We start from the raw sequence: 16,842 nt of genomic DNA, 5'->3' as shown, positions 1-16,842 counted from the left end.
AGAATCGAATCTGAAAGCCACTTGGATGAGATGGGAATAAATAATTTGGTATAATTTCACTATATTGGGGATCAACGATTCGTAAAGTGTTTTCCCCGGCCAGAGTAATTGATCTGGTTGTGTTTTGAAAGGTTAGCTTGACAGAAACATCAAAAGAAGTATTGAAAGGAATAGATGATTCTAGAGAATCTGTTTGGCATTCAATTTGGCCTTCCTTGGTGATAGGATTGGTACAGTCGATCATTAACAATGATTGTGATATAAATCTAATTTGGTAAGCTCCAATCTCGTGAATCAGTTTATTGTATGGTTTAAGTGAAACCACTGAGCCTCTGGAAAATGCATAAAAAGGTAGAACGGGTTCAATTACGTTTATAAATTTTTTCTCTGGTTTACAAGATACGTTGATCGGTCTACATCCTATGCTACAAAGTTTACACCTAGGAAAATAGAGACATGTTGTCTTTTCATAGTTTGCACATCTATACAAAGGCACAGATTTAATATTTCCTTTAATTTCATAATAAGCCCGTCCACTGACAGGATCTAAGCCTTGGAACATGCCAATTATTTTGCTTCGGGAACCCTTAAATGAGGGCGATGAATTATCATCGTAGTACAAATCAATGATCTTAAATGCATCTACTTTTTGAGAATGCGTTCTGACGATGATCAGACCAGGCAGATTGGGGAATTTACGCTCAAAGTAAAGTACTTGACTGGGGTCTAACACGTCGTGTTTTTGTCTCAAAATGATGTTACCGGTAACGTTGATAGCATTGGAATACATGGCTCCATTGGTACCATTGAAGGTACTGTCACAGATAAACACAGATGGACTTGGAAGGCAAAGATTGGGAATTTGACTTGTCACAACACCGGTATAGATTGTAGAGCTTCCTTGGGAACATTCGTGGCGTATTTGGTTCAGTTTGATATCTATTTCCGTCAGGTTGAGGGTACAAACACTCAACCATATATAAGCACTGTTAGATATGTAAACGGTTGATTGTGACTTGGAGAAGGATACAAAAGTAGAACCATAACTAGAATTTGTAAATGTGAATGGACAATATGCGGAAAGTGAAGTATAAGATAAGTCAAATTTTTGGAAGTCAAGTAAATTACAAACTCGCCCAACTATAATCTCGAAACCTTTAACATGTCGAACTTTAAAAGTGTAGGTAAAATTATTAAATTTAAAGGAACCAATAAAGGTAACTGGATAATGTTTGAGGAAAATGTTTCCGTTGCGTTGAGATAAATAACCGAAAGGTGGGGTGGTGACAGTAGTTGGTGAACAGCTGCTGATTTTATAAGGAAATAACTCAACAAAATTTTGTGCGGTTCCAAAATAATTTAAAATTGAACCAAAAGAACCATTGATAGGATTGTGATTTAACAAGTAATATTTTAAATTGTTAAACGGGGGTAACACAGTTTGACAGAATACCGTTAGATTGAGTCCATCTATTTGTGCAAAAGCTAAATAATTTTCCCTGACAATTACAAATGTATCACCAAATTGATGGACTCTACTAAAATGAGGAAAATAAACATTTTCGTTTTTAAATTGCACCAGAGTTCCTACTGTTGTAAGAAAGGTTCCATTGTATAAAACAGACCCATTTAACATTATATTATAATAATCTTTATCTGCCATGATAAATTTTCCTTCACTTGGTGACCCTTTAATCACACAATTGGATATAATTAGGTTTACCGATAATAACCTGATAACCAGTTGGTAGCAAATACTCATGGATGGATGTTTACCATTTAAAACCATTGTTATTCAAGTTTATAGATGATTACTTAGAACCATGTAAACAATCATTTGATTAGATGTAAATCAAGAATAGTTAGTTCGAATCAAAGTATCCTAATCAAGATATTAAAACAAATGTGTTAAATTAAAACCCTAATTGTATTATTTGTATTGTAATAATGGTTTGCTCGTTTATGTTCAACTGTTCAGCAATTTATCAAATAATCTTCTTATTAGCCAATCTGAATGTTGAACCATTCAACAAAGTTTAAATCTTATTATCTAGATCTTCAGTTTAAGCGTGAAAATACATAAAAATGACCAATTTTTAATTTCTTTGCTTTGATTAAGCTGCACTTACGATGACGAGGTTAATTTAAGTTCAATTACAAGCTTAAGCAAATTATACAGAAGAGTTCAGCTAAAGCATCAGTTCTTTCTCAGTCACCATCTATTGATGAGTCACTTTTTGGTGCAAAGGTTTGGCAAATCCTTTTCAGTTTAAACTGCTCTAAGATATAAAAATTGATTGAAGTTGACAATTGGAATTAACAATTGTAAGATAGTTTGCGGACAATCTATGAAACAATGAATTCTTACTGTATGTTTCTTATTTTTCGAGATTGTCAGTGATCTTATCAAGGTTTATCATAGATTACTCCAGAATCTGGACAAAATTGCATCTTTTACTTTCTCTTATCATGTGACTATTTGGGAAGATTTAAAATAAAAATCGATGGATTAAAGTTGATTCAATAGATAGAAGATAATCTGGAAGCAGGCACATATGCCAAAGGCAAACGCTTAATGTAAATGGTTTACTATTGATTTGTCATCTTGGGAGTTTGTCAATGCTAATAATAAAGCGTATTAAAATTTTTTAGACACAAATAAGATGATTATTGTATCAGATATAAAAGGCAAAGTTTTTCAAGGGAAATGTTCATTCATTAGCTGTCGTTATTAGACTACGGTCCCTCTAGAAGGTCTACACGACTCATTTTGCTAATTTGCACTTTTGTAAAATTGATTTTAATTTTATCACTTTTGATTTTCTCTTTCTCATTTAATTTTAATTGTATTGTCTATTTACTAAGTTCATCATGCAACTTATAATTCGTGGAGAAAAAACCTTCGTGTTTGAAGGAGATAACATCGATGATTTACAAGTAAGTATAGTGTTGATGTTTTCCTGGTTTAGTAGCTTATTCAGATGTATTCTTACGTAGTTATTGATAATTGATAATTTTAACTAATTTATTTTATATTTTGTATTTTTATAGGAATATATTGAAAATGAAGAAGATTTGCCTATTGAAGATCAAGTCCTTTTCTGTAAAGGTAGAATAATAGATGATTTCAACTGGACTGAAGTTGAAGACGGTGATGAAATTCAAGTAAATGGACGTCTTCTTGGAGGTAAAGTACACGGATCACTTGCTCGTGCAGGAAAAGTTAAAGGTCAAACACCAAAGGTAGAGAAACAAGAGAAGAAGAAAAAGAAGACCGGTCGTGCTAAGCGTCGTATGTTGTACAACAAACGTTTTGTGAATGTAGTGCAAGGCTTTGGAAAGAAACGAGGACCCAACACCAACCAATAGATAATAATTTTGATTTTATCTAAATATTTATATTAAATCAGGTGGGTGTTGGTTGATGGTGCCAAAACCATTTTTCAGTAATGAAGAAACTAATTTTAATTTTTTCTCTTTTTTGGAACTATTGACTGGCACTCACAGGCTACACAAGTTTGGATACATTCGACTCAAAGGATATTATCAATTGTAACTCATAAACCAATTTACTGGAAAAATGCTGTTCTAATAAATTGATAATTCAACACAACAAAAGTTAATGTCATTTCGCGATTATTCCGATATTCAAAGGGCCCTGGAGCAGCCCTAAACCTCTATAATTTCGGTGGTGTCCTGAGTTATGATCTGCATTTGAGTTCTGATTTAAATGATAGAAATGAAAAACTATCGCATTTCTCGTAATCGTACATAGGAATGTAGTTTCTCTTATTTATCAAGGATTCATTATGGCGATTCATTCGATTCAATCACGCATATTAGAAGCTCTTGAAGCATATAAAATAACTTATTTTGAAGGCAATTTTAGTTTGATAATATCATAGTCGGGTTGAGTCAGGTCTTCATTAGCTATTTTGTTTCTAACCAAAATTCCAATACCGGAATAAACAAAATTTTTGAATCAATAATGTATAAACTTGATTGGATGTAATTTTACTCGCTTTATTAAATGGTAGATAAGGTGTTGTAGATGTATATCGCGTTTATGTATGATGATTATTTTGAATTTAAATGTTTACTTGAATGTCAAAAGTTGTTGCTGATGATAGGTTAATACTCAGGTAGTAATTTTCGACTACTAAGCTTTGAAGGAAACGTCCATGAAGTTATATTTTTACATTTATTCTACAATCTTATTGCAAGAATTTGTGCTATACAATGCATACTTTTGTTTTCCCAGCGAACAGTGCAACTTGTGTCATTTGTCTGATCCCAATAACAGCTTGTAAATGAGTGAAAACCGGCCCCAGTTTTTTGCACAATTGTACAAGTGGCGATAAATTTATAAGGCCATCCGCGCTGTACTAAATTAGCAATAACATCGCTACAGATGCTCGTTGTCCATTGTTCAACATTTGCATGTTGATAGGAGTTACTGCCGATTATCTTCTCTATAATATCTTTAGTTACATCATTGATTACGTCTTTGTCAACTAAGTCGGAACTGTCGGTTAGTTTTCCTCCACGAAGACGTCCATTTATTTGAATTTCATCGCCGTCTTCAACTTCATTCCAATTAGAATCATCTATTATTCTACCTTTACAGAAAAGGATTTGATTCCTAATGGGTAGACTTTCAACATCCTGGACGTATCTCTGCGAAAAATGAAAATATGCTTCATTATCGATTGTATCAATAAAATCAATTCAAACATAAGCAATATCATGATCAAAATATACCATTTAGTTTGCCATAAAACAAATACGAAATTTTAAAAATTGAACTCACTTGTAAATCATCGATGTTATCCCCTTCAAACACCAAGGTTTTTTCTCCACGTATGATAAGCTGCATGATTACCTAAGTGAACTGACAATTGAATAAACAATAAAATAATTGAAACAAATTAAAATGATGAAAATTAAAATTGGATCATTAAATGACTGACTGCAGTAGACAAATTTAATTAATGTATAGGGGTCGTTTAGAAATAACGCTAGTATACAACAGAAACAATCTGGTCTTGAAACTGCAATCCTGCTTCTTTCAATTTTATTTTGTTAATCAGTTTTTGTAATTAGATGAATTAGAATGAGACTAACTAATCAATTATTAAAATGGAAAGGAGCTTACATTGGCCCTATGCCTAAATATCCTGGAAAAGTCACAACAGGGTGAGTAATAATTATTAGTCTAATCTAATAAAACCTAATGTTTTTCTGTAACACGAGATCATATGTTTAAGATACATCTCGGCTCGGATTATTTCATTTCATTCCATTCATCATTTAAATTGATTTTCTTTATCTTTTCAATTTAATCAGTAAAACTCGTTGGGTTCCGCCTGTCTGGACTGGCACTAAAGCAGATTTCTTCTATGAATTATCGGCAACGCAAGAGGCTATGAATGTTTTGGCAAAGCCATACATCTCAAAGGTAAAGTTTTCATCGATAATTCAAAATATCTGATTTTCATGTTGCAATTTTTCTATATCTTCTTCTTCTAGGACCAAGAAAGTAAACTTCTTCAACACCAAGGTAAAACAAAACCTGACCATTGGGATGACTTCATGTGGAAAAAATACGTTGCACCACCCAAACATCGTTATGCTGCTCATTTCATGGCATGCCTTCCACGAACAAGGAAATTTGAAGATGAAGATTAAACTTTAGAATCTTATTTCATAGACGATTTGTTTTTATCTTGATAGATTATTTAAAAAATGATTGATTATCATCAATATTGGTTGTCTCATACCTTTAGTAGATTCATTGTGTATATTGGTAACAGATTTACGATGTACAATTAAATATTGCCCTTTTCTGTATAAATCATGCAATTAAAATGTTCTTTATTACTATCCAAATTAAGTTAATAATAAAGAGACCGAGAAACTGAACTTGATAACATTAATTCTATTAATAATTATAATTGTGTGGTTTGATGAGGTAAAGATCAACACCCTCTGTTAATGTGAAGTCTCTTTGGAAGCAGCACTGTTGTTTACTTTTACTCTTCCTGCTTTCCATTTCATTTAGTCCTTTCTTTTTTTTCATTAGCACTTTTCCCATTCAATTTGAAACATAATTTATTTCTAAATAGTCAATCTTCAACCATGGTTGTTAAAATATTTGTTAGTGGTATCTCAGCTAGTAAAGAGGTGAGTAATCAAAACAATTTACAATCAAGACTGACTTGCTACACCAATCTCAACTCGTATTGATATGTTTACCTTTGTTTTTGTTTTATTTTGAGATGTTCATCTTTATCAACAGACACTTTTACAGTTACCAGTTCGATCTTGTTTAAATTGTGTATTTTTCTATCATCTTTATTTATATTTTGATTCTAATTCGTAATTCTCTTGTTTTCATAGGTAAAAAAACACCAGCAACGGGCACAATTCATCCTCGACTCATTTAGAATTGAATATGAAAAAATTGATGTCACAGAACCTGGATTTGAGGCGGAAAAACAGCTAATGAAGGAAGTTTGTAAGAGAAGAAATGATCAAACTGCTCTTCCACCACAATTTTTCAATGATGATGAGTACTGTGGGGTAAGTTTAATTCTGTAATTATCGGACATCAAATGATGAAACCTCAATGTTTTCTCATTAGAGCATACGCATATGTTTTTCCTCAGTTCTATCTGATCAACAAGTTCAAGTAAAAGGATAAAGAGTTGCTGAGGTGTGGTGAACATTATTTTTATCGTAGAATCATACAATATGGATCAAGTTAAGCATAAAATTAGTTTAATTATAAAACAGGGACATCTCTCTTTTATTTAAAGCCTCTCTTGTCAGCCATGAATTTTCACCATTGCTATAGAATGTTTATTTTTATTTACATTTGATCTCACTTTTTCCAGTCGAGTATCTAAATTTCTGATTGTCTTTCATGATTCCATTAAAACTCCTTATTGGTACTATTGATTGAAATATGACTTTATTAGAGCATTTTTCCACTTTGTAACAATTATTAATCATAATGATGAGCATTTGAAATGTCTATGATAATAATCAGATTCTAATTCATGCCTTATCATAGGATATCCTGGATTTATTTACATTCATCAGTGTTTATTGTTTTTGCTTTATTTCCTTTCAATGTCGCGGGATGAATCACTATATTAATTGCTGAATCATTTATTTTTTTCATTTTCAAGGATTGGATTGATTTCGAGACTGCCAGTGAAGAAGATATTTTACCAGAATTTTTAAAACTCAAAGAATCTCCATCGAAACCCAAAGAGTCTGAGGAAGAACACAAAGAAGACGACAAAGTTAAAGATAAAGAGCCTGACGAAGAGTCCGACCCAGTAAATGGAGACAATTGATTATCGTTATACCAATCATTTTATCTACAAATTCAGATCCATTCTCTGAATAAGATTCAACTTGATCAACTGGTCTCATTTCTCTTAAAATTTTAAAGATCTTTTACGATTTTCTTTATCAACTATAACTATGCACGAATCTTTTCACCTTATCAATTGTTTAATTACCTTCAAACAAATAATAATGTTAAGCTTCATAAATTATTTTATCCTCTTCTGACTTGGATAAAATCTAATCTGATACCAAATAAATCAATTAAATGTTTATTCATAAATTAATACATTTTGATGGAAATTTCAATATCGCAATGTTTTTATCAATTTATAACATCAGCCAAATGCCAATTTTCACACTTAAAAATAGACTTAAGGTTTTCCTCAATTAGAGCTATCGAAACCTTATGAAAGTTTATACTTAATTCAATAACAATCATTCACACGGTCAGTACCAAGTTACACTTAACTATTGCAACTAATATAACACTTTTAGTTATTTTATCTTTCATTAGCTTTTCTTTCTTGAGTATTTATTGAAAAGATTGAGTGCGATTTCTAGATTCAGAGAAAAATAAATGAATTGATAGATACCTTGGAAATGTCAATTTTTTAAGCCTCTCAATGGTACTAAAAGGCATTAGTTAAACATTTACTTGACAGCCTTTTCAAATGCTTTTAATAGTTTAACCAAAACAAAACAATCAGTTTTTAAACACATTTCTATTAGACATAGAGGTATAAAGTTATATAAAAGTATTGCAGGAGAGTTCCTTGATGAACTATTAACAGGAAATTAAACAATATTGAATCCAGGCTATAGCATATTTAAGCCATGGCCAATCTGTTGGATGGATCAACCAGTTGTAACATTGCAGCAGTTGAAGAGATAATTCCTAGTAATCCGACATGAGCTGGTGAAACTTTGACATGACCCAAATTAGCCATTGGAAGCAATGTATCGCATATGTTTTTCACTGTGTCAATCGTAATGTTTTTGTGCTTAATAAAGATTTGAGCAACAGCAGTCACATATTCTACTGATCCCAATTCTGGTCTAAGATTTTTCATGCGTTGTTCACTTTTAATCATAATGTTAATTTCATGGCAATCGCGAAGAAGATTGAGTACTGATGAATACAACCAGAATCGATTACTTGTATCGGACCATTTGATTTCATCAACTTGCAAAAGACCTACTTTTTTCAGCCAAACCAGGTGATCGGCAAATAAAAACAAAGATGAAGATATACGTGAGCTTGTAATGACCATTCTCAGGAAGGGGTCAGAAATTTGTAAACTCGAAACTGATGAGTAAAGCATATCAACACTCCGTCCCAATCGAAGTACTATAACATCATGATCCAATGAGCAAGAAGTTGAAAAGAGAAAGAAAGAATATTAGAGTTAAAAACTGACACGGATAAAATCAGAATATATGATAAATCCAGTAAGATTAATTCTTACATCTTCTAGCAAAACTGATTAAGCCTTCAACTTCCTTGAGACGAGAAATGGCTTCCATATTTCGTGATCTTTTTTCCATCACAGCCCAGGTTAATCGACAAGTAAATTGCCAGAGTCTAAAAGAGATGAAATAGTAAAGCAGTTAGATTTGCCAATAATCTAACAAATGTTACACATTGATCTGTGGATTATTTCAGCAACTTACCTCAGTATCTTGTCACGTCCACTTGTCTGGGAATTGAGTCTCATTAATTGCTCCATGGCTAATGTTATTTAAGTTGTATCAAAAATTCAAACAAAATTAAGAAACTTGACAGCTTAAGCTGTCAAACCTGTTTCGGTCAAAATAAATTCATGTTTTGGACTTCTTAGGGACCGTTCAGCAATCTAAGATAATGATATCTACCTTCTCAGGTAATATTTTCAGATATCAATAAATTCTGTTGTCCAGCAACAGAAATTTTCTCGTAAACACAACAGATACTTGAATAAAATTTAAAATAAAATAATCTGTTGCATTAAAAACGAAACCAAAATCTTTATGTCCAGCGATAAACCCTATTGATATCAAACTAATTTATATTCATATTTTCTGATTTTCTTCAATAAATCACTAATCTTGATTCAAGATTCTTTAAAAGCCATATTATGAGTGAAGCTCTGTCTTTAACTATTTAATCAATACGTTTATTAATCAAATGCTATTTCTGAGCTTCTGCTAATTGCTGAATTTAGTATATGTTCCCTTACAAATCGATTGATAGTATCGATTCAAAAAACTGGATGAAACAAAGCGAATGGATGGATGAATGGCGGCTCCGAATTGATTTTCTGCTGATTTTTTTTTGATTTTTTATCCTTTCACGACTTAGTTATCTAATAGAGATCGATAACTCAGATCGACTAACTTCAAACTATTTAAGTTAATTAATTAAAATCAAGTAAGTTATTTACAATCAACTAATATTTTTTCTTATCACTTTGTTTTTCTCTATAACATAACGTATGATGCTTTGCATTATGTCAATCATTCTGTCTTTTTTCACCTACTATTAGCCTGATTTATTCGATTTGTACTCATAATCTACTTTAAAAATGTACAAACGAAAACCCTCGCATGTTTGGAATTATTTTGCTACCATAGGCGATAAAGCACAATGTAAACTGTGTGGTAAACAAATCAAGAAATGCGGGAATACTTCAAATTTTCTTGCTCATTTAAGAAACATTCACAACCTTTTACCCCAGCAACTAGCCAGTACCGAACAGGCAGTTGTACCGCAACCGGACATTTCTCAACCAACATTGATTTTACAACTTGAACATCCCGATTCCATGAGTGATCAACAAATTAAGAAGATGAAAACTGATGGTAAATATATCTTCAAGATTATGTGTAGATTTGCCTTCGTCTTGCCTATGCTTTTGGATTCGAGTTTTAATTTTTAATATTATATTACAGATGATAAATCGAAGCTGATTATAAATTGGATTGCGAGCTGGCTTGCAAAGGATATGCTTCCAGAAGAGATTGTTATTGGCGAAGGATTTAAAAAGTTTTTATCTGAATTAGCCCCTCATTTACCTTTTCCTTCACAGCCCAGTATAGTCGAAAAACTACAAGCCAAATATCAAACAAGTTTAACTCATATTGCAGAAAAGATTTCAAAAGTTGAAGATTTAGCCTTAACTTTTGATATATGGAATAATAACTTAACTCAACATAGCCATCTTACCCTAACGTGCCATTTCATCGATGGATCATCGCATGGTTCTATCGTAATAGGAAATCGAGAATTACCTAATCCTACAATATCAACAGATGAGCTTCGATCTGCCGTTATGGATATTTTAAATAGATGGGCCATAACATCTGAAAAAATAACTTGTGCTGTTACTCATGATATTACAGGCTTAATGAGCTCTTTACAAGATTTACTTGACGCTACCAAGTACCAAAAATGTTTCGCACACACGCTCGACGCAATGCTAAGGGATTCAATTAGAAGTAATGGTGAGTTATTAATATTACTTCGTAAGGTCCGAGAAACTTTACACTTTTTCGATGAAATAACTGCCGCTCAGGAATCAATTATACGAGATAAAGTTGTAGTGGTGAAAGTTTCTCCTTTAGATGATAAATCAACCGATGAAAGTGATTGGAGTTGTCTTTATTCACTACTGGACCGATATATAACTCAAGCTTCTCTCATAAGCAATGTACTCATGGGTTTTGATGGTCCTTGTGTAAATGATACCGAAGCCAAAGTTGTAGAAGAAACTCTTTCTCTTCTCAAGCCTTTCCATCAAATCGCAGACGAAATGAGCAGTGAAAAATGGACACCAATGAGTAAAATCATTCCAATAGTTGGTGTGTTAGTTAAAGCAATCAACTTGATATTACCTGAGAGTAATTGTGCGAAAGAATTTAAAAACTCTCTATTGAAAAACATAAGAACGCACTTCAAAGACATCGAAGGAGATCCTATTGCCTCTATAGCAACTCTACTTGATCCAAGGTTTAAAAATTTGGACTTTACAAATGATACACAATCAGTAAAAGCAATAAACAAGCTCAATTCGATGCTTACTTGTGACGATGGATCTATAGATGATTCAGGAAATCAAGGAGATCAAAGAGACGATGATATATGGTGTCTGCGAAGAGTAAGTAGGAGTTCTCGTTGCAGTGAGCCAGATAGCAACAAAATAGCTGCAGAATTGAGAAACTACCTTGACCACAGAACTTTTAATATCACATCAGATCCAATTGAAATTTGGGAGCATCATAAAACTCTTTTCCCTTCACTTCATAAAATAGCTAAAAAGTATCTTTGCATCCCTGCATCCGCTATTCCCGCTGAACGATTATTTACTGGAGTTGGTTCGTTGGTTACAAGAAAACGATGTTTGATTGAACCAAATCAGATGGAAAATACATTAATGTTAGAAAGTTTGCCTGTCGATGTTGTATTCACTCTTTAAATCAATTATATAAGAAATTCGACACTAGATTAAAGTGCATTCACTTTATCTATTAATGGACTCAAATCAATAACTTTTAAGATTATTATGAATGAATATCAGAAATACACTTTTCAAAATTGCTTTAAAAGTTGAAATATTTTCAAATTGCGAGTCGAATTCGGATTAACAGAATCTAAGATTTTAAAATTGAGAACCATCACAACATATGTTACCTCCACAATAAATTGACTTTTTAATCAGTCGAGTTTCAAATTGTAGTCGTGGTTCTATTTTCGTAGCACATAAAGATAAATAATTTTTTACAAGCGCAGCTTTTATTACAAGCAAAATTGATATTACTTGAAGACAACTGAACGAATGGTATAAGATAAGATGGACTAGACTTCAGAGAAATGGAAATCCATTTATACCGAATCAATTGTAGTCTTTCAAGATGCTTTACTTCACGATTGACTTCATTCACACATCATTTATACTCTGATATATTGAATCGCGAAATGACTTAAAATTTTGATGAATTGAATTATCAATTTATTTGAACAGCATTTTTTCTCAGGAAATTATTTTATAAGTTACAAGTGATAATATCCTTCGAGTCAAGTGTATCCAAATTCGTGGAGCCTGTGAGTGCCAGTCAATAGTTCCAAAATAAAGAAAAGAAATATAAATTAGTTTCTTCAATATTGGGAAAGGGTTTTTGGCCCTATCAACTAGTACGCACCTGATTTAATACAAATATGAGATATAATCAAATTTATTATCTATTGGTTGGTGTTGGGTCCTCGTTTCTTTCCAAAGCCTTGCACTACATTCACAAAACGTTTGTTGTACAACATTCGACGCTTAGCACGGCCGGTCTTCTTTTTCTTCTTTTCTTGTTTCTCTACCTTTGGTGTTTGACCTTTAACTTTTCCTGCTCGAGCAAGTGATCCATGTACTTTACCTCCAAGGAGACGTCCATTTACTTGGATTTCATCACCGTCTTCAACTTCATTCCAGTTGAAATCATCTATTATTCTACCTTTACAGAAAAGGACTTGATCTTCAATAGGCAAATCTTGTTCATTTTCAATATATTCCTATAAAGACACAAAATATAAAATAAATTAGTTAAAATTATCAATAATCAATAACTACGTATAGATGCATCTGAATAAGCAACTAAACCAGGAAATCACAAACATTGTACTTACTTGTAAATCATCGATGTTATCTCCTTCAAACACGAAGGTTTTTTCTCCACGAATTATAAGTTGCATGATGAACTTAGTAAATAAACAATTCAATTAATAATATGCTACTTTTTTATACAATTTAACAAGCAAAAAATATTCAAGTTGACATCAGGCTTAATACCACAACATGTGAAAGCTAAAATTTAATCCCTTACAATTTTTTGGCCAGAATTCGTTTCCGTTTCCTATAGGTAACCAAGGAGATAATTAAGTCCTTCAACATAAAACATACCCGCCCAAATTTGAAAATATTTCACCTTAAGGTATTTTAACAATCCATTCAAATCAGATCAATTCACCCTGAATTATTGAAATCATTAATATCATGAGAGAAAAGCTCTTTTATTAGATTAGAAATTAATTCCGTGCTAATTAAGTTCATTTATAATTTTGCTTTGTAAGGGAAGTAACTATGGCAATGCCTTTCATCATTGTATTACCGCCAATTTTGAAGAGCTTATACACAATTTTGAAGAACTGTGAATCCTAGCCTAGGGTGCCTTTTGACGCAAGATTTTTGCTTTATTTCGAGTCTTTAGCTGTAATTTTTTGGGTTTTTATCGTTTCTTTCAGCTCAATAAAACTGGATTTCTGAGTTTAACAGTTAAATAATTTTATAATTTTAGTCTACATCTGTTACTCAGACATTCAAGGGTTTAACAATCGGGCGTTACATTTGTTAACTTTTTGCTAAATCATGTAGGAATTTCAATTTAGCTTCATTTCACGTACATTTTAATTGGAGTAAATTTTTGTTTTTCCATTAAATCGTTGGACATGATTTAAAATGGTAAATCTTTAAGTTTCTTCTGAAAAAATTAAGCTCTCTCTCTCTAAAAGGTCAGCTTTAGAAGCGAGATAAATCAAGAAATAATCTGGTTTCTGGTTACATCTGAATGCTGAAAATTGCTCTTGAAAGCTGAAAGACGCTCGAATTAACTTCCTTGAACAAAAATTTAAGCTGATCAGTATGCAATTTCATATATTCAATGTAATCATTTAAATTCTTGCTAAACATGAGACTAATCCAAAAACCATTCAGTATTTTAGTGGATACAGTTTATTTGGATAAGAATGTAAAATACAGGGAATAAAATGCATGGAAATAATGTTTTACAGTAAAAGATACATAAAAACTTAAATAAAGACAAAAAAATGATTGCATTGGTGATAATAATTATCAAAAAGTTACAAAAGGGTGGTGAATGAACAAAATATTTATAAAGATCATAAAATGATGATGATGATGATGAATTTTCAAGTTGAATGTCGATGCGATTAGGTGGATTGCTTCGTCACTTGCTTCTGTTGGAGTGTCAAAAGATTATTGGTTTGAAGGTTATTTACAAGGTTCAAATGGGTTCGTTCTAAGTCAAAATGATAATAAATTTAAAATATTATATAAATCATGATATTATAATCCAATATATCAGGTTAATGAATCATAGCTTTATCTGAATAATTCAATATATCTTTCTGGGAAAGATATACCCTAAACAGGTAAGGCGGACAAATATTACATGACAAGTTGGGTCGGTGGATTGATCAAATCATTTGATTTTATAGTACAAAGTGGCTGTAACCAATATTACAAAATATGTCTTTAAATATACTTTCACACAAGTTGATATTAAGACACGGTTTCTATAGCTGCATTGCTAGTAAGGCGTAGTTAGATTTATAGCAAACAGTTAGCAAATATATGTATATATAAAAAAATATATTTAAGTTTTAGAGAATTAATCTCCATTGCATCAAGTCCAAAAATATTAAGGCCTGAGATAAAGTTATATAAATATTGATGATAATGTAATATTTACACAACATCATTGTATCAGCAAAAAAATTTCTTGACTCTAAGAGAAAAATTGGTTTGCTTTTAGGCAGCGTTACCATTTGCAGCCTTATTTTTTACTTTATTTAAACAACGACGCTTAATACACCTTTGCTTCTTGATGAATGGTCCCCCGAATTTAGGTCTATCCAGACAATAAATGCATTTACCACAATCTTCGGCCATACAGGTTGCACATTTACCGCAGGACCAAACTTTTTTACCAGGAGTAATCTTTACTTTGGCCGCTGGCTTTTCGTTTTTAGCACGACCTGTACCATTTTTATTAAGGAGAGATGTAGATAAATCTAAAGAACCATCTCCATTTGTGTTGTAAGCAATTGAAAGTGTTGGAATTTCTCCACTACTGGATCCTGCTGATCCCTCAGGTGAAGGTCCTGTTGATGCTGATCCTAAATTGAGATCTGCTAGCGCTTCAGCTGTTAATGCTTGGGCTCCATTTATAGCACCTGATCCTTTAGTTCCTGGTTTAGCTCGAATTGGTCGAAACTCTTCAATCAGATGTTGTCTTCGCAAATCTACAGAAAAAACATCTATACAAGCTTTAATCCAGCAAGCTCGACATCGGGTTCGTACATTGAGTAGACATTCACCCAATGATGGACAAGAGTATTTCTTGGGTTTGACTAAAAATGTCCTGAAATATCTGTAACAGGTTACACATGTGAATTGACCATAACGTCGTTGTACACACGAATAAAAACGTGTTACACCACATACAGCACAATTGACATAACCACTCTTGCCACCAACACCATTGGGTGAAGTCTCTCCGTTAGTTGTTTCCAAACCTTCTGTCATTGTTACCAATGGTGAATAAGGATCGTAGTTGTCCCCATCGTCTGGTGAAAGGCCTTCATCTCCAGAATAGTTTTTATAATAAGGCCCATTCAACTGTGGCATCAGCGAATTTAGATGATTGTGTCTGTTGATATTGTTGCTGCTGTTGCCATTGCTATGGTTATTGTTGAGAATGTGATTGTGGTTAATATAGTTTAGGCCACTTGTTACATTATTGTTGTTATTGTTGTCCGTTGATTCCAGGAATGATTCTCTATTCCTATCAATATCTTTGTCATCATCGTCATCCATATGTTTTGATGTATAATGCTGTTTAGCCTCAACCATTGTATCGGTTATGTAAAAGCAAATCATACATCGATAAACCATTTCGGCAACAATTATTCCACTGGGATCACAAACTAATGATCGACAACGATCATCTTCTTCTGTCTTAAAATTTTTCATAACCATTTCTGGTCCTTTATTTGTCATAGTCGGCATTTAAGTTTATTTTAATTTAACAATCACAGCCTGTCAAAGCAAATTAAATTAGTGTTGTTGGTAATAGATGGAAGTTGCACTGGTGATATTGTCACAAGCTTAGGCTGTAATGAGGCTTTTGTATATCAAAATGATCGTCCAATAGATAAATGGTGTGTATTAACAAGATAGTCTTTTATATTACTACAAGGTGTAGTCAAGTGAAAATAAACTTGAACTTGTTCAGAACGAGAGACGTTATTATGTACATAGATTAAATTATTGAACTTTGATGAGTAACCACATCTGATACACCGTGAAGATAAAATAATTACGAATGTTAAATGTTGAATAGATAAAGAAACAGCTACAGAAAGAAACGTATAGAAAGAAATAAGACCGATGATTATGAACCAAGCTTTTTTTGTTGCTTATAAAAGCAACAAAGTTGACTTTGTATTAAAACGATTACAATCAACTATGTTGTTGGTCCAAAATAAAGTAACCAGATTAATTTAGACGCTTGAAATAAGAGCACTTTTTGAATTTTATCGATTTTCAGCAGTTTGGTTGACATCAATCAATTTTTCGAAGTAAAGCTGTTTATAAGTTGATCGTTGAGTAGGCAAGAAATGTTCGCCAATGAGAGGTAAAGGTAAAGAGAGGAGAGCAAGAT

At 32.4% G+C, this 16,842-nt stretch overlaps 8 protein-coding genes across 10 annotated transcripts; 4 read left to right on the top strand and 4 right to left on the bottom strand.

The window, feature by feature from the left end:
- The first annotated feature begins 2,760 nt into the window (after window positions 1-2,760).
- Window positions 2,761-3,618, top strand: LOC107365743 (ubiquitin-like FUBI-ribosomal protein eS30 fusion protein). The gene is made up of 3 exons (XM_015933299.3): window positions 2,761-2,937; window positions 3,052-3,410; window positions 3,508-3,618. The coding sequence occupies exons 1-2, from the start codon at window positions 2,872-2,874 to the stop codon at window positions 3,367-3,369; spliced, it is 384 nt and encodes a 127-aa protein (XP_015788785.1). The 5' UTR covers window positions 2,761-2,871; the 3' UTR covers window positions 3,370-3,410; window positions 3,508-3,618.
- Window positions 3,619-3,993: 375 nt separating this feature from the next.
- Window positions 3,994-4,974, bottom strand: LOC107365910 (dynein light chain Tctex-type 1). The gene is made up of 2 exons (XM_015933484.3): window positions 4,811-4,974; window positions 3,994-4,677 (listed from the first exon to the last, which is right to left on the bottom strand). Exons 1-2 carry the CDS (start codon window positions 4,874-4,876, stop codon window positions 4,207-4,209), a joined length of 537 nt encoding a protein of 178 aa, XP_015788970.1. The 5' UTR covers window positions 4,877-4,974; the 3' UTR covers window positions 3,994-4,206.
- A 66-nt stretch (window positions 4,975-5,040) lies between these two features.
- On the top strand, window positions 5,041-5,922 carry LOC107365913 (uncharacterized). The gene is made up of 3 exons (XM_015933486.3): window positions 5,041-5,196; window positions 5,347-5,458; window positions 5,530-5,922. The coding sequence occupies exons 1-3, from the start codon at window positions 5,114-5,116 to the stop codon at window positions 5,686-5,688; spliced, it is 354 nt and encodes a 117-aa protein (XP_015788972.1). The 5' UTR covers window positions 5,041-5,113; the 3' UTR covers window positions 5,689-5,922.
- A 165-nt stretch (window positions 5,923-6,087) lies between these two features.
- Window positions 6,088-7,643, top strand: Sh3beta (SH3 domain binding glutamate rich protein Sh3beta). Its single transcript, XM_015933485.3, has 3 exons — window positions 6,088-6,183; window positions 6,400-6,582; window positions 7,194-7,643. The coding sequence occupies exons 1-3, from the start codon at window positions 6,139-6,141 to the stop codon at window positions 7,362-7,364; spliced, it is 399 nt and encodes a 132-aa protein (XP_015788971.1). The 5' UTR covers window positions 6,088-6,138; the 3' UTR covers window positions 7,365-7,643.
- A 371-nt stretch (window positions 7,644-8,014) lies between these two features.
- Window positions 8,015-9,194, bottom strand: Pex11ab (peroxisomal biogenesis factor 11ab). Its single transcript, XM_015933483.3, has 3 exons — window positions 9,031-9,194; window positions 8,826-8,941; window positions 8,015-8,707 (listed from the first exon to the last, which is right to left on the bottom strand). The coding sequence occupies exons 1-3, from the start codon at window positions 9,084-9,086 to the stop codon at window positions 8,187-8,189; spliced, it is 693 nt and encodes a 230-aa protein (XP_015788969.1). The 5' UTR covers window positions 9,087-9,194; the 3' UTR covers window positions 8,015-8,186.
- A 431-nt stretch (window positions 9,195-9,625) lies between these two features.
- On the top strand, window positions 9,626-13,119 carry LOC107365908 (E3 SUMO-protein ligase ZBED1). The gene is made up of 3 exons (XM_015933482.3): window positions 9,626-9,766; window positions 9,882-10,197; window positions 10,288-13,119. The coding sequence occupies exons 2-3, from the start codon at window positions 9,921-9,923 to the stop codon at window positions 11,808-11,810; spliced, it is 1,800 nt and encodes a 599-aa protein (XP_015788968.1). The 5' UTR covers window positions 9,626-9,766; window positions 9,882-9,920; the 3' UTR covers window positions 11,811-13,119.
- LOC107365739 (ubiquitin-like FUBI-ribosomal protein eS30 fusion protein) lies at window positions 12,328-13,170 on the bottom strand. Its single transcript, XM_015933295.3, has 3 exons — window positions 13,007-13,170; window positions 12,535-12,892; window positions 12,328-12,434 (listed from the first exon to the last, which is right to left on the bottom strand). The coding sequence occupies exons 1-2, from the start codon at window positions 13,070-13,072 to the stop codon at window positions 12,575-12,577; spliced, it is 384 nt and encodes a 127-aa protein (XP_015788781.1). The 5' UTR covers window positions 13,073-13,170; the 3' UTR covers window positions 12,328-12,434; window positions 12,535-12,574.
- A 922-nt stretch (window positions 13,171-14,092) lies between these two features.
- Window positions 14,093-16,734, bottom strand: LOC107365929 (uncharacterized). 3 transcript variants are annotated; one of them, XM_015933504.3, is made up of 2 exons: window positions 15,695-16,734; window positions 14,093-15,436 (listed from the first exon to the last, which is right to left on the bottom strand). In XM_015933504.3, the coding sequence occupies exons 1-2, from the start codon at window positions 16,185-16,187 to the stop codon at window positions 14,928-14,930; spliced, it is 1,002 nt and encodes a 333-aa protein (XP_015788990.1). In that variant the 5' UTR covers window positions 16,188-16,734; the 3' UTR covers window positions 14,093-14,927. The 3 variants fall into 3 exon arrangements, with proteins under 3 accessions (XP_015788990.1, XP_015788991.1, XP_089125866.1); XM_015933505.3 differs by having other exon boundaries at window positions 14,093-15,421; XM_089269740.1 differs by having other exon boundaries at window positions 14,093-16,734.
- Between the last annotated feature and the right edge of the window lie 108 nt (window positions 16,735-16,842).

Source organism: Tetranychus urticae, chromosome 3, assembly GCF_039701765.1.
Source record: "Tetranychus urticae isolate SD_2017Ah chromosome 3, NJAU_TeUrti_SD_1.0, whole genome shotgun sequence".
Classification (NCBI taxonomy): Eukaryota; Metazoa; Arthropoda; class Arachnida; order Trombidiformes; family Tetranychidae; genus Tetranychus; species Tetranychus urticae.
The sequence above is the reverse complement of the archived record's forward strand: the minus strand, read 5'-3'. Positions and strand labels throughout refer to the sequence as shown.